The 14,191-nt window shown below is 35.9% G+C and overlaps 1 protein-coding gene across 8 annotated transcripts in view; it reads left to right on the forward strand.

The window, feature by feature from the left end:
* The window catches only part of LOC106153430 (IQ motif and SEC7 domain-containing protein 1-like), an 85,972-nt gene that overhangs the window by 52,805 nt on the left and 18,976 nt on the right, over nt 1-14,191 (forward strand). The window contains exon 1 of one of the 8 annotated variants that reach the window (XM_087016389.1): nt 6,392-6,782. The exons of 4 other annotated variants lie outside the window; for them this stretch is intronic. In XM_087016389.1, coding sequence (XP_086872515.1) covers nt 6,745-6,782 — 38 coding nt within the window. In that variant the 5' untranslated portion in view covers nt 6,392-6,744. Of the gene's footprint in view, nt 1-6,391; nt 6,783-7,013; nt 7,200-12,775; nt 13,109-14,191 lie in introns of those variants that run through there. 3 more of the 8 variants (XM_087016387.1, XM_087016392.1, XM_087016390.1) reach the window with 3 other exon arrangements.

The following is a 14,191-nucleotide window of genomic DNA, read 5'->3' on the forward strand; positions in this document are numbered from 1 at the left end:
ATTGTCATAGGCATATGATCACTATATTTGATCATGGCACCGACATTACATTATTGTAAGCTTATGGCATTGCATTGTTGTTGTTGATATTGTTTGCACATTAATTTCTCATAAAGGCAAATGGTCATTATATTGATATTGTCTTTGTTATCTACTCAATACATTATTGTAGGCATATGGTTCCTATATTGATGTTGTCAGTATTGTCTCCCCATTACATTGTTGTAGGCATATGTGTGGTATTACAGTGAAACAGTTTGTGTTCATTACATTACAGTGGCCATATTGGTCACTGTATTGATGCTGTCTGTTGTGGGCATCTGGCATCACAATATGGCAACAGTCCATAACTCCAGTATTGTCAGTTACCAGTTCACTAGTCCAAGGTCAATGCCCAATTTTGGACATTTCTGGTCATGTTTCTTCACTTGCTGTAGCCCTTATTTGGCCTACAGTGACTGGGATCATAATAAATCAAATCCCTTGCTACCAATTTTAGATGAAAATTGGTTAAATGAGCTTTTTTACAGAGATTCTGTAAGTATACTTCTTTTTATTCGAACGACGTAATAAAAAGCTAGTACATGGCACAAAGCATAAATTTTCCAGTTCATAGTCTACGAGTTACTGTTGCATTTTTCTCTTTCATGTAGTAGAAGTTCGAGAAAAGGGGTGCTATTCAATGTCACATTCCAGAATTGAATGCAACTTGATATTGCCAATTGAAAGAATTATATTTCATCTGGTGTTCAGATCAGTTATTACTAAGCAGTCTCTCTCTCTCTCTCTCTCTCTCTCTCTCTCTCACCACCTGCAAACTATTTTCGTGTACCTGTGAAGCAATTTGTTACAAAACAAGCTGTGTTAGATAGCTTTAGGGTTAAGCTGCTGGGTGTCTCTTGGGTCTCATTATCCACATTGAGAGCAGTCCCACACGTTTTATGCGAATACTTTCATTTTTATTTCTACTGATTGGCTTAATCTAATTCAGCTTGCCATATGTTTCAGCATCTGGTGTGTGTATTTGCTTGTAACTCTAGGGGCCTGCCATTTGAACTCACTCTGGGTGTATTAAGGTAAACTATAGGGATAAGGTGATGGAATTAAAAAAATTAAAATAAGAAGAAGAAGAAAAGAGGACATTTGCTCAAGTAGGTTCAACTTTGGGGGTAAAAAGTCCTTATTATCAGAAAAATGCCCCTCCCCCTTTGCAGGTCTGATAGTTAACTACTGTAAGTATTAATCCGACATTAGTTCAGAGATCTTGTTCGCACCTGACAAAACTTGAATTTTCAGTTTCATTTTCCAAAAACCATTTATTTTTCAACAAACATTTGTGGATTTTCCTAATTGAGAATAGTTGCAATTCAGTCTAATATCTGAAAGAATGGAACATATGGTCTCATTTGAATATATTTATTTGAATAGGAGTTTTTCATCCAAGCCATTTTAAAAATGCCCATTAGGCAGCTCTCCTTGGGAGTCTCTGGGAGTACTCTTGGGTCTTGCAGGGATTGCCTGCGGGTCTGATGTAGTCATTGATTTTGTCTTTGATTTCAGCGTAGATGATTAAGATTAAAGTTGTGTGGCATTAAGGACGAGGTGGACATATGGTCAGTAATGACTTAATTATCCTCTTCGGATTTAAGCGTCATCCTCAAGCGCCTTTGGGTATTCGAGGATATATACACAAATTGCAGTTTTTCATGAGGGGCTCTATTTTGATCGAGTCTTTCAAACTTAGGTACTTTATCGCTGCTTTTATTGAAGTCTTGAACTATTGATTGTGTCATTTGAAATTGAGATAGTGCAAAAGTATGTTTGACTCTGTCTGTCAGATGATTAGATTGTCATCCAAGCAGCTACCGTAGAATTGATGTGATTCAAATTTCATGTTATTTTTCACTGCAGACGTTTTGATGCTGCCTGTTTATTTGAAGTCATCAGGAAAAGTCAACTGGGAGTTTACTTTGAAAATGATATTCAATCTCATCTTAGTAAATGCACTAACTGGACTGTGTACCTTCAGAATTCAGTAGCAGAACACTTATGTTATACCAATATTGAATTTATGTAATGAAACATAATTTGAATATGAAATGAAATAAATAGGTATATAGATACAAAAAAAAAAGTTATAAAAAGATGGCATATTTATATTGTTAGAAACTCTTTGTAAATGCCACCAGATGATTGATTGTCAGGCCCAGTAATGTGATCACACCCCCAGAATTGAAATTTGATGGTTTTAACTCCTGTTACATCATCCTACAGTTATCAGGTTAATCAAGCAGATGACTTTTTTCATATAATCATTCACTTCCATTGGTTTATGTCAAAACAATTACAAAGGCTATCTTCCATGTGTTATGAAATTAGGCTGCCCTGGAGTATAGAGATGAAGGCTTGAAATTGCTGTTTCGATTTCTGTTAATCCTTGAAATATACAAAGAAAAAGAAAACGGATCGTTTTTTTTTTTTTTTTTCTGTGCCTAGTATGTATTTTACAAATGATTGGTAAGATTAAAATTATTCTTAGTTGAGTTTGAAAAAACACAGCAACCTGAAAGTGAAGGCCCTTTTTGATGTATTTGAATAAAAATTTGAGGACTTTTTCAACAGGCGGTTCCCACTAATTTAATACAAGAAGTCAAAACCTATTGCCATTGCCACGCTTGAGCAAAAGTTATCAAGTAGGCTAAAAGTGGTAGGCTCTTGAATAATTACTGTTTAGACTTAACAGTCTTCCTCACACACAGAGCCAATAGAGTTATTATGTATCAGAGAGTTAAATCTATATGTCTCCCTATTGATTTCCCTGCACGGCATTCATGACGCCAAGTTAGTCAATATATGCCAACTCAGGACTGGTTGAAAATTGCTACATTTTTAATCTGCTGTAAGATTCGTGAAAGGGAAAACAGGGCAGTGTTTGCTCTGAATGGTTTTATACAAATTTGCACACAGATAGAGTTTTCACTGTAATATATTCAGACAAATTATTGGGGATGCATCTACTGTACAAAATGTGAAGGAGCCCATTTTAAAGAGCCACTTTTTTATGTGTGCCTCTTAGGACTTTTTATCAGCTGTAATAATTGTGTCTAATTGCACCTTTCCTAATGGCATTAACTTTTGCCTGCATAAAAAAGTTTTGCGTGTTAAAAAAACATGTGTTAATTGATACAGGAATTAGCACACACTCTGAAAATCATTAACTGCATCCTTTTTATAGCCTGGTTGTGGGTGTTGACACATAAAAAGATATTGAAAACATATAAACAATTCATAGGATACATAAAGCTTTGACGTTACTTTCATTGTGATGAAATTGGTTGTTTATTCCTGAGGGATATGAAGGACAATGAGCTTATTATTGAGAAAAATTAGAATAGGAAAAAAATGGAAGTGTAATCCTTTCACCAAGCCCCATCTCATCTCAACAGTTTTTACAGATACATGTACAAAGCTTCATCTAAAATTGCAGTGCAGACAATCAATATTTTTTACAGGGGCCTAACTTAATATATGCTCTTCAGTAGTCTTCTGGTGAGTCAGAAATCCACTTGAGTTTAACCTTACTCTGAGGTGACATTATTTGTCTTTGCTGGATTTATTTTAATGTGCACTATACTGAGTTTAACCCCTTTCTTAAGTCCGCCAGTTCTCTTGGTAAAATTTTTTGCATCTTTCTCATGAAGCAATTTACAACCATTTTATTTACATTTGGCCAGGTCATTGTAATTTGGTCAGTTATCAAAATAATTTACTATTAAACCTTGTACTTCAGCATTGCCCAACAGCAAAGCAGTTGCCAAAAATAACATCCATTGTGTTTCAACAACCATCCATTTCAAATTCTCCATAACATGAGTCAGATGCACTTTTAAAAACATTCTACCTGTAATATTTAGGTATTCAATAATCATTTGATATTAATCATTGAAATTAATCATGGAAAATAAAGTAATAAATTAAGTGTCAAAAAACAGCTATCTCACATTACTTGACTGAAAAATTCTAGTTGTTTGTACATGCATATAACAGTTTTCAGGTAAATCATTAAATATACTGTTAACTGACAGACTGTGTCTTTGAGTGTCTCCAAAGCACTGACAATGACATAAATTTTGGTTTGTGGTCAGGATTATCACTGTGATTCGATCAAACATTAGAATTTTTGTGGCTTGATGATTTTGAAAAGGGGGGCAATTGATGCATATTTGGGGTCCAAATCTCATTAATGTCCACACAAATGATGATTAGATTGGAGATGTTGAGGTGTAAAGAAGAGATGGAGGGTGTGCTAACTGTATGCTTTTAATGTTGATAACAGGCTTTACATTTCAGCAAAATGGTTGGTGGTCTGACTGACATTTATGCATACATCAACAAATACTGAGGGTATATCAGTTAGATTTGAGATTTTGGGGTGTAAGAATGAAAACGGCATCCGCGTTTCTTCCAGTTTCATCACACCTGTAGTGATAAAATAAGGCACGGAATCCAGACCATGCTTTGAAATGCATTTTAACAAGGTTATTACGGATTAGTGTTTTAATTACGCAATCAGGTATGAAATTCTTTTGGGGGGCAGTATAATCCATTTCGGTTATTGCCACTTAAGCAGATGTTTCCTGATTAAAAGCTACAGGTAGGTCATTAGCACAATGTGTGTGGGGGCATCGCAGTCATACTACGTCAATAGGTGCAGCTATTATGAGATATGTATGATAAATATCTATGAAAAATATATCATTTGCTTGGGCGTATTTGCAGATTGATGTGATGCAGTATTTGATCCAGAAAGGTTTATATTTTTGATAAAAACAAAAATAACAGGTACATGCTTACAGTTAAGTTTGGTCTGTGGAACAAAAGTTTGGTTAGGGCTCTGCTAGCTTTTAAAAATATATGAGACTCATGATTATTTTGTAGGTGCCAGATTACATGCCAAAGAAAAATATTCTGTCTTCAATTCAGCTCAAAAAATCTCATGTTCTGAATTTTGATAATATATTAGGTTAAAGCTTCAAAGAATACTGAATCTATGTTTTTGTAAAATTGGGTTTAAGTGAATATTTAAAATAAAATATCCTTGGAGTTAACCTAGCAATGTTTTTCTTAGTACCACATCATGACGGCCCATTAGCTGTATGCTTGTGAAAGAGGTTACGTCCTGGAGTGCAATTTATGCATTAGATTACGTAACCCAGACAGAGGCATATTACTATGTGCAGGTAAATTGAAATGGAAGCCAGGCTGTGCGGCAGGTGTTTTAGACTGTGTCCACATTCTCAAAAGCCAGCTGCTTGCACCCAGTGCTTTGTGCCCCAAGTTATGTGTTCTCTCATAAAGATACTGTTACATTATACTTAGAAGTCTGGCTGCAAATCGGAGACTTTTTTTCAGTAGAAATCAAAGATTTCAGCCACAGTTCTGAGAGGCAATGATGGCATGGTTGTTTAGCTTTATGTTGCATGAAATTATTGTTGATTTGAATATGATTATGCGGTTGTCTGATGTGTTGTCCCTTTCATAAAGACTTTTTGTACAGAAAGATAACATAAATAAATCCCTAACGGAAGAAACATCAACATTGCATACAGATTTTTTTTCTATTTTATGCAACAAATTCTTTTGTTTATTAAGACAGATTGGAGTATCATAGTTGTTAGCTCTTCTCAATTTTTGCATGCAAAATTATTTCAAACAAATTCAGAACTGATAACAAGGATGCCTTTGTAACATATCCAATATGCCATGCACCATTTTAGCTAAAGTAGTGGGAGTAAGTTAGGTGCAAATGTGATAATAACATAGGGGTTAGTGGGTGGATAAATGGAAGGAAGTACTAACTCATTCATAATGTTGTTTCCAACTTCTCTAAATGCCGTCTCCTGGTAATAATAGATAACCCTGCAGACAAAACAAAGGACTCAGTCATCAGACCCTAACCCTTCGTAATATGCCTTCCGTTTGCCTTGCCCAGTCAAACTCGAGCTTTCCTCAATGTCAAGTCACAAATAATCAATACGTAACCATGGCAACAGCTTTTACCAGCTCTCTGTTTAATCCCCAATATTCTCTCTGGAGTGTGGATTTTCTTGGTAACCTCTGTCTCCCTGTTTACGATTGGCTGAGCTTGGCTGCTACGCGTGCTGGCTGTAATGCACTTCCAAACCGACTGGATCTCATTCTAATTAGTGGCCATGTTATTATTGATGTCTTTTGTTGGACGGATATTTACTCTGTAGGTGCGGATTTAAGCCTGGACGAGGAGAAGAGCGTGCCTCAAGTGTGCCATTCTGTTTAAATGGTGTGTAGAAGGAGCTCAAGTTTTGACAATTAATAAGGAAAGGGGGCCAGGTGAGGCCCTGGCTTTAATGAGAGAAGTGTGCTGGTAAAACATCCTCTTCTGAACTATCCAGGCTCCTGGCTCTCTGTGCGGGTCATGTGTCATGGGAATTGGGATGATGAATGATACATGTTATGTACACACCGCATCATATTGCATACTTTGATGATAAGGCCCCGAAGGTGGATAGTTGGGCAAAGAAGGAGGAGCTGAAAGGCAGGTGATAGTGAAGCCAATGACTGACTGAGAGGAGATTCAGTGATTATCACAGAGTGTAAAGGAAACTGCGACAGATGGTGTAGAACAATGGCGAAGGGGGCCATCACAGTTTGAAGTCTTACCCGCCTAATAGCCTGCAGCCTGGGGCAGTGAACAATGAACAAACAATGCACAGGCGCGTGGACATCATCCGTTATATAGGAACGTAGGTAGCTCTTCACTGGTTTAGTTTGATCTTAGCACCCTGTGTGTTAAAGTTGTTTTAAATGTTCTCTGTCAATTTGTTGGACTTATTCCATCTGTGGTTAATTTAGTCTTTGCCTGTAAAGAATACATTTACAGGCCAGTTGAAAAAATATTTTTATTATAATTTGGTGGAATTTTGGTTTCTACATGTAACATGCAAAACTGAAAAGGTTTGGGACACATGCAGTAGCAGGAAAGTGGTCCACTCTGTTCAGAATTACTGTCCATGGCTTTGTGTTAAATTGCATGAAAATATTGGCCAGTGATCTACACGCGCATTCAGGATGTACATTTTACTTGCATCACAGAATCTGGCGTGTCCTAAAGTGATGCTGAGTTTCAATAACCAGGACTGGATGTCAGTGAGCGTGAACATGTGAGTATTAAAAAAAAAAATATGGGAAAATAACTGAAGGAAAAAAATACGAAAATTGAAGGATGCTGAAGTATCATTATATTCTCATGGTGCATTGTTGGCTTTGCGTTAATTTTTCTCCTGCACTTTCCCAGGAGAATATTAGAAATATTCAAATAGGCATTACATGAGTTAACTGCTATTTGATATTCATTAAGTGAACATACCAGTGTCGCTGAAGACCACAGAGATGGAGATTTAATAAGGTCTACATGTAGAGTTATTTCATCGATTTGAAGGATTTTGATTAAACCGATTCAAAGGCACTGGTCCAGATCTTGGCGTAATATGAGTGTTTTAGCAAGCCATTACTACTAGCAGCTAGGCAGAGTTCAGAGGAGGAAGCTAATTGAAATGCTAACTGGGGGGCAGGTAAGAGATAAGGAAGAAGGGTAATGGGGTTTTTCTCTGCACATTCCAGCCATTTAACAGTCGGCAATGGTTAAGTACAGTTTGAGCTACAATTAGAGGTGGTTCAGTATGATTAGTGTAGGTTCATTACAACTGTTTCATGAGGTGAGATGTACCAGTCATGAATACGGATTGGAAGGCATTAATTTATAATCTAGATATCACAGATTAAATGTAGAAATTTAAGCTGGTTATGCAAATTGTCTCAAAGACAGAAATTTATGAAAATACAAGAATATGTTTTTGTTAAAGTAGTTGAATTAGGATTGCTTGCCCATGCATTGTCATTACTGCACAGGATGTTGTATGGGCTTGCATTTTAAGATCATAATTACTAGTGGTCATGTATATGATAATGTCTAAAAAGGCCATAACTGTGGGAATACACTATATTTCTGTAAATGGTATTATTGACTTATTGGGCAAGAGAAGGACATAAATCTGAAACCAGTCCAAAGAATAATGGCATGATGTGGAATTGATGAACTGACGCAAAGGAACAGAGCTATAGATGAGAATAATGAGTCAGGGATGAGGGTTTTACCTAAATTGGCATAGTTTCAATTGTTGGTTTCCCTGTCCTGTACAAGAAATTGTCTGGATCAAAGTTCTGTCTGATTTCACACTATTTTCATTCTTGTTTCTGCCAATTAAAGCTTTTTGGTGTTTGTCCACATCAGACTTTTTTTGCCAAATTAATGATAAGTTTGCAGCAAAAAAGCTCTTCTTCAATTTCTCTAACTCTAATGTGTTATCCCCAGCCATTAGTTAGTATTTAAATATATAAGGCAATGTAAATGTACCCCATAATGTGATGTTTTATATTGGGTAGCAGCAGACGACCATATTTAAGACTCGTCTGCAAGGGCTTTGAACCCAGGTTAATTGGGACTTCACAAATGGGCACCTCGTCCAGGAAACGTAAGGTAAACAAATTCACACCTGGCAGAAATTCACACCTGTAGGCAAGTATCATGGTAACTGTGCAGGAAGTAGATTGTGGGGCAAATCCAGCATATTCAGTGCAGTATACTATACTCCATTTATTAAAGTATATTGCATGTCTATATACTCTTCCTCTTGCACAATTTTTGCTGGAAATACTTCCATTTGCTTTTCATTCAAAAAAGGTTTCAGAAATAATAGATGTAGGTTTTGAAAATATTGGCTTTGATGTGTCTTTATGAAAAATAGATTCCTGCCAGCATATATTCAGCTGACTGTGGCTTGCCTTTTATGCATTAATTGCACTGTGTTTGTGAATGTTGCATCAGCTTGGAGGTCTTTATAGCTACACTGTCTTAACAATTTATTATACCAAATGTGCAGAACCCTTTAAAAATAACATAGAATTATATGGTTTTTAAGATTTGAAAATTGATAAAATTGCTCAAAATTATAAGGAGCTGCACATGCTTCAAATAGGGTCTTTCACTCAAGGAAATCACCAGGAAAACAAAAATTGGCAAAAAAAAAACATAAGTGTTACTGTACTCCATTTGAGGTCTCCATCTGAAAATAATAGGCTTCATGTAGAGAACTATAGATATAAAATGCTTTAGGTGTAGTTCAAATGCCAAATATGTCATGGGAAGTGTATTTATTAAATACAGACTGCAGAAGTAGTATTACTACGTACATGTCATGCCATTACTTGTCCAATTAGTCTAGTTAGTATACCAGAGCCATTAACATGTAAAAATCTTTGCCACATGTAGAAAATAAGTCAAATTATCATAAAAAAATTCAAGAGGGAAATGTGACTATTCCAGCATTTCATCACTATTATGACTCAAAATAAGGATTCTGCTCCCAAAAAAGATTATGTGATTGGCTTAGATAAACAAAATTTAATCAGAATGAGCCCGACTATACACTTTGCCTATACAGCATATACTGTACTCAGCACACTGCAGGTGGTTTATGTGTCACTTCGTTGAATATTTAATGATGTTTTTAAGTGATGCTCTACAATGGCAGGTTCCCCGTCGCCATCCCATAGTGACGAGGTTGCCTGAGGTTGTGACAGATGAGGATTATCGCTAGTTAATTAATCACCAAATGAATCATGATAGAAAATGAAGACCAGTTTATTGCAGAAAATTGCGTTGATGTGTTTGCTCTTGCTGTTTGGTTCTTATACATTACCTAACACAGTTAGGTGAAAATTTTATTATTAATATGTCTTTGATTCATTGCAATCCCTCCACAAAAGAAATCTTGAAGCAGAAGTGAATATAGACAACTGATTGGGCATATATGCATTTATGCAATTGTCTGCAAGGTTTTATTAGCTCTGATACTGTATGGAATATGAAAGCTGTAGTCTGCACTGCTTTATTCTGAGAAAAATTGGCGAAAGAGATAAATATGATATTGATGCTTTGCTTTATGACATAGCAGACTGTCTGGTTGTTGTCTGGTTTTTTGTATTTTTCAAATCCCACTGTGTAGTTAATTATCTACTGTGCAGGAGTGAGTCATGGTTTTTTCCATTTTCTGACTGAAAAAAATGCTGATGCTTACACACGATTACATGTGAACCGTTTCCCTCCGAATGAGGGTTTGTCATGAGCATGGTATAACACCTCTCTGCCTAATCATATTGTTAATTAATGCGACAATTGAAAAGTTTGACAAAGAATCAGATTCTCACTTGTCCAAGTGTCACTGAGTCAGATGATATTCCAACAACTCTGTATCTGAGCAAAGTCTCCCATTTGAGTCAGACACTCACGCCCTGAGTTTCAAAGGCCATCGTAAATTCCTCTCTCAACTGTCAGCATCAAGGCTCTCCGTTCAGCCCTCATTTGGACAGCCATTTCCCTCAGAAAACGGCCTACATTTCCAAACATAACTAGACGGCTTACATGAGAATTTTGGGTTGATTGGTTGGGCTTGCTTGGGTTAGACTCCCTGTAAATGACAAAATTACAATTTCACATTTTTGGATTACAGATTCACATTTTTGTACCCCAAATCCTGGGGAAACTCCTGATTAGAATGCTTCTGCCAAGGCTGCTACTCACTGTGGAGAGGCGAGATTCCAGCGTCCTCTGAAACTCTGGACAGAAAATGATTGAAAATCATGAGACTTTTTTGTGACCAAATGTTTTGTGATTACACGTTGATATAGAATGCCAGAGCATCAGATCTCATTACACACAATTTCCATATAGTGCAGGGTTGACTTACAGGTATATTGAGAATATAGGCCAAACTCCATCAGTTGGAGTCAGTAGAGAACTATAGGTTACAAATGGGAGACTGAAGTTCCATTGTAAGCTTGCTGTTTTTTTGTGACATAAACTGATACAAATGGCTACTGTTTCAGCCTTAGCCATGAGAGTGACTTACTCAGTATATATCTCCAATTGGTCCGTGACTGGTCAAGTGTCTTTGGATTCAGATATCATTTTATTTCATCTGCTTCATGAAATGTCAGTTATGTTTAGAATTACAGCAAAAACTGGTATATTGGTTGTGAGTGAGAGCTGGCAGTGCAGTAGATGTTCTCTTTCTGTCAGAGTCTCACCATCTCACTCACAATCTACATTTTGTGCTTGTACTTGAATAACCTAATTAATTTCCCCTTCACAATAAATTTATTTAATCATTCTTACCTGAGGCTTTTCCTGGTAGCCTTAAATATTATGTCCTCAAAGGTTCAGTACATACATGCATACCTGTTCTTGTTTTGACCAAAAAAGAAACAAAAACTAAGCACATGCATACTTTTTTACAGAGTGTTTTTAAGCAATAGATAATTGTATCAATGAAAATGTAGAGGAGATTTCTATGAAGGTAATGTGTATACCTGGGTTCACACCTCCCTGTTTACCTTTAGTTCATTTAGACTTGTAATTTTATAATGAGAAAAGTGCATTAAGTTGATACCTGGTAACGACCAAGAGACTTCTCTGAATTTTTACTTACGAATGATTTACAAGTTATGTTCATGGAACTTTTAACTTGCGAATGATTTATCAGTTATGCTCCTAAAGTGAATGGATTAGTTCTCTGTTAGTCAAGTGTGAAACCTTATTAATAATACAAATATCAATTTGCCAACGACATGCAGACAAAAGTAATGATATTTGAAAATCCTTGTTGAAAGGTTTGATGAGAAATGAAACATGAGACATGATCAATAATGTGTAGCTACACTCCTTTTTGATGAAATAACTATTTGTAGTTGAAGATAGCAAAATATTTTTATTAAGAGATTCCTGTCTGACGAACATCTAAGTGGTTTAAAATGTTGAAATCTCCAAAAAAAGTTTGATGCCTAGGTTAATTAAAATCATTACCGGTGGTTTCTTTTACTAAAGTCTATTAAGAACGTCAAGAAAAAAATTTTAATAAGCTGTCAATTTTGGATCTTTCATTAAAATCTAATTTGATCCCACACTTTCTTTTTTTTTTTAATTTTCACCACAAGGCAAGTTTATAAAAACAAAGGAAAATAATAATTAAAATGAGGATATCCAGATATTTTAAAAGTGCAGCTAAGTCAACTTGCTTCTCCATAGCAGTATGTGACAAAAAGCACTTAAATTTATCCGAAAAGGGTCAGCAAATCTCTCCTACTTGACCTCGGGTCATCAAGGACTTTAAATAAGATAAACCACATTTTCATTAAACATGCACTTAATTTTGGACCAAGTTGACAAACAAACAGGAACCAACACTACCTGCCACCTTTGTTTGTTGTTTACTGATTCATCAGGTGTCAGTTTATGTCAGCAAGACCCATTTATACAGGGACCATATACCCATATATATCATGTAGAAATTGATACCTATGAGCTCAGCCGTATCAGGACAGTTCAGGATCAGTTTTCAACTGGTTTTGAACTAGTTTTTGATTTTCTAGTGGTCTGTTGGATAATATCCTACTTAATTTTCATGTCACACTTTTATATGGCAGTTGATTGTAATCAGTGTTGATTGTTTTATGACATGCTGTGGGCTCCATTGTGTTAACATCCCATTTACATTCCTTTCATAATGTGAACGCAATCAACTTAATTAACATGGTATTCAGTAAAAAATAACCTGAACTGGTTTCGTAGTAATCCTTGTCATGGTCATTGTAAAGGGTCCAGGTGATTATCACAGGTAAAAATTGACACCTACTGCCTACTTATTACAGTCTTAATATAATAAGAGTAGTGGTCACTGCAAAGACCTAGGTGTCTTATTGTCTTGGGCCATTAATGTTAATGTTACTGACCAGCTGTGGGCAGCTTGAGTGGGCAGGTGGACAGCGGAAGGACATTATCAGGGTCAGTGAATAGGGAGAGAGGAGTAGAGTACAGTTAGTGTATAACAATGGGTAGTCTTGTTGCTCAGTCAGAATCTGAAGGTTGTTGTGTGGAGAGGGTGTGGAGAGGAGCTAGCATGTAAAGATGGAGGAGCTATACATGCAGCTGGGACAGCACAGAATAGAGAGCAGTGTAAGTTGACAGAAATATGTGTAGATAGCAGTAAGACTATAACAGGAGCACATGTGAGAATTAGCTAAGTATTATTGGTCATTTGGAAGTATTTGTCCCTTCTATACTATAGCATCTTTATCTACTGTAGTGTAGTATATCATTATGTCAAAATGTTCAACACTTATATTCTTTTAATTATACTTTCTGCACCAGACTGAGCTGGTGAAAATGTACAGAGATAGAGTACTAGTAAGTTGCCAGCATATTTTCTTCAAGTTAGTTTAGGTGAGACACAGACTTGCTTGTTTTCTTTTAGCTATATTTTTATGTGAAATGGAAAATATAAATGCAAATGGAAAGGCTCAAATATTATATTAGGCGTACTTGGTATGTCACTTATTTGCTACATGTAGGTTGGTTTATTTTTAAGGCACCAAAGGTAAAAGATTGTTCAGGTCCTATTTAATAAGCAGAGTGAGTACAAAGTAATTTGAAGCACAAGTATATCTTAATGTTTGAAACAATGCATATATTTCATATAAACTTCTCTTGTGGTAGTTATCTCATTGGTCATCTGTATATATTCATATATAATCATCATGATGAGATTTTAAGTTGAAGCAGATTTTATTAGATTATGTGATATGTGTGAAGTTATCAAGCGGTGTCAGCACTAACTAAGTTCAACATTAATTTTCGACAAATTTCCATGATGGATTAACACCTGACATTGGTATGGCAAATAAGTGCTAATTTTTGTAAGGAATCAATAATGAGCAAGATTCAGAGGAAAAGTGTTCTTGGGAGGTGCAAATCCACAGTTTTAATTACATCCTGTTATTCCAACCATCTTGAAAAATTTGTCATTCATATACAGTTCATCTCCAAGAATCTGTAGGTGAAACATGTAGGTGTGTTACTATTAGGTGAGTGAAACTATCATTTCTATATTATAATATAGCACATATTTTTTCTGACTTTTGTAGTTATTTAGCATGGCTTAACCCAGGCTCATTCATTTTGAACAAAACACAATGCAGACAGTGTGAGACAGACTTTAGATTAAGCGACTGGGTTGATTATCACGTAAGATCTTGATGC

This window comes from Lingula anatina, chromosome 6 (assembly GCF_051362555.1).
Source record: "Lingula anatina isolate TDL-2025a chromosome 6, LinAna3.0, whole genome shotgun sequence".
NCBI classification, from domain to species: Eukaryota; Metazoa; Brachiopoda; class Lingulata; order Lingulida; family Lingulidae; genus Lingula; species Lingula anatina.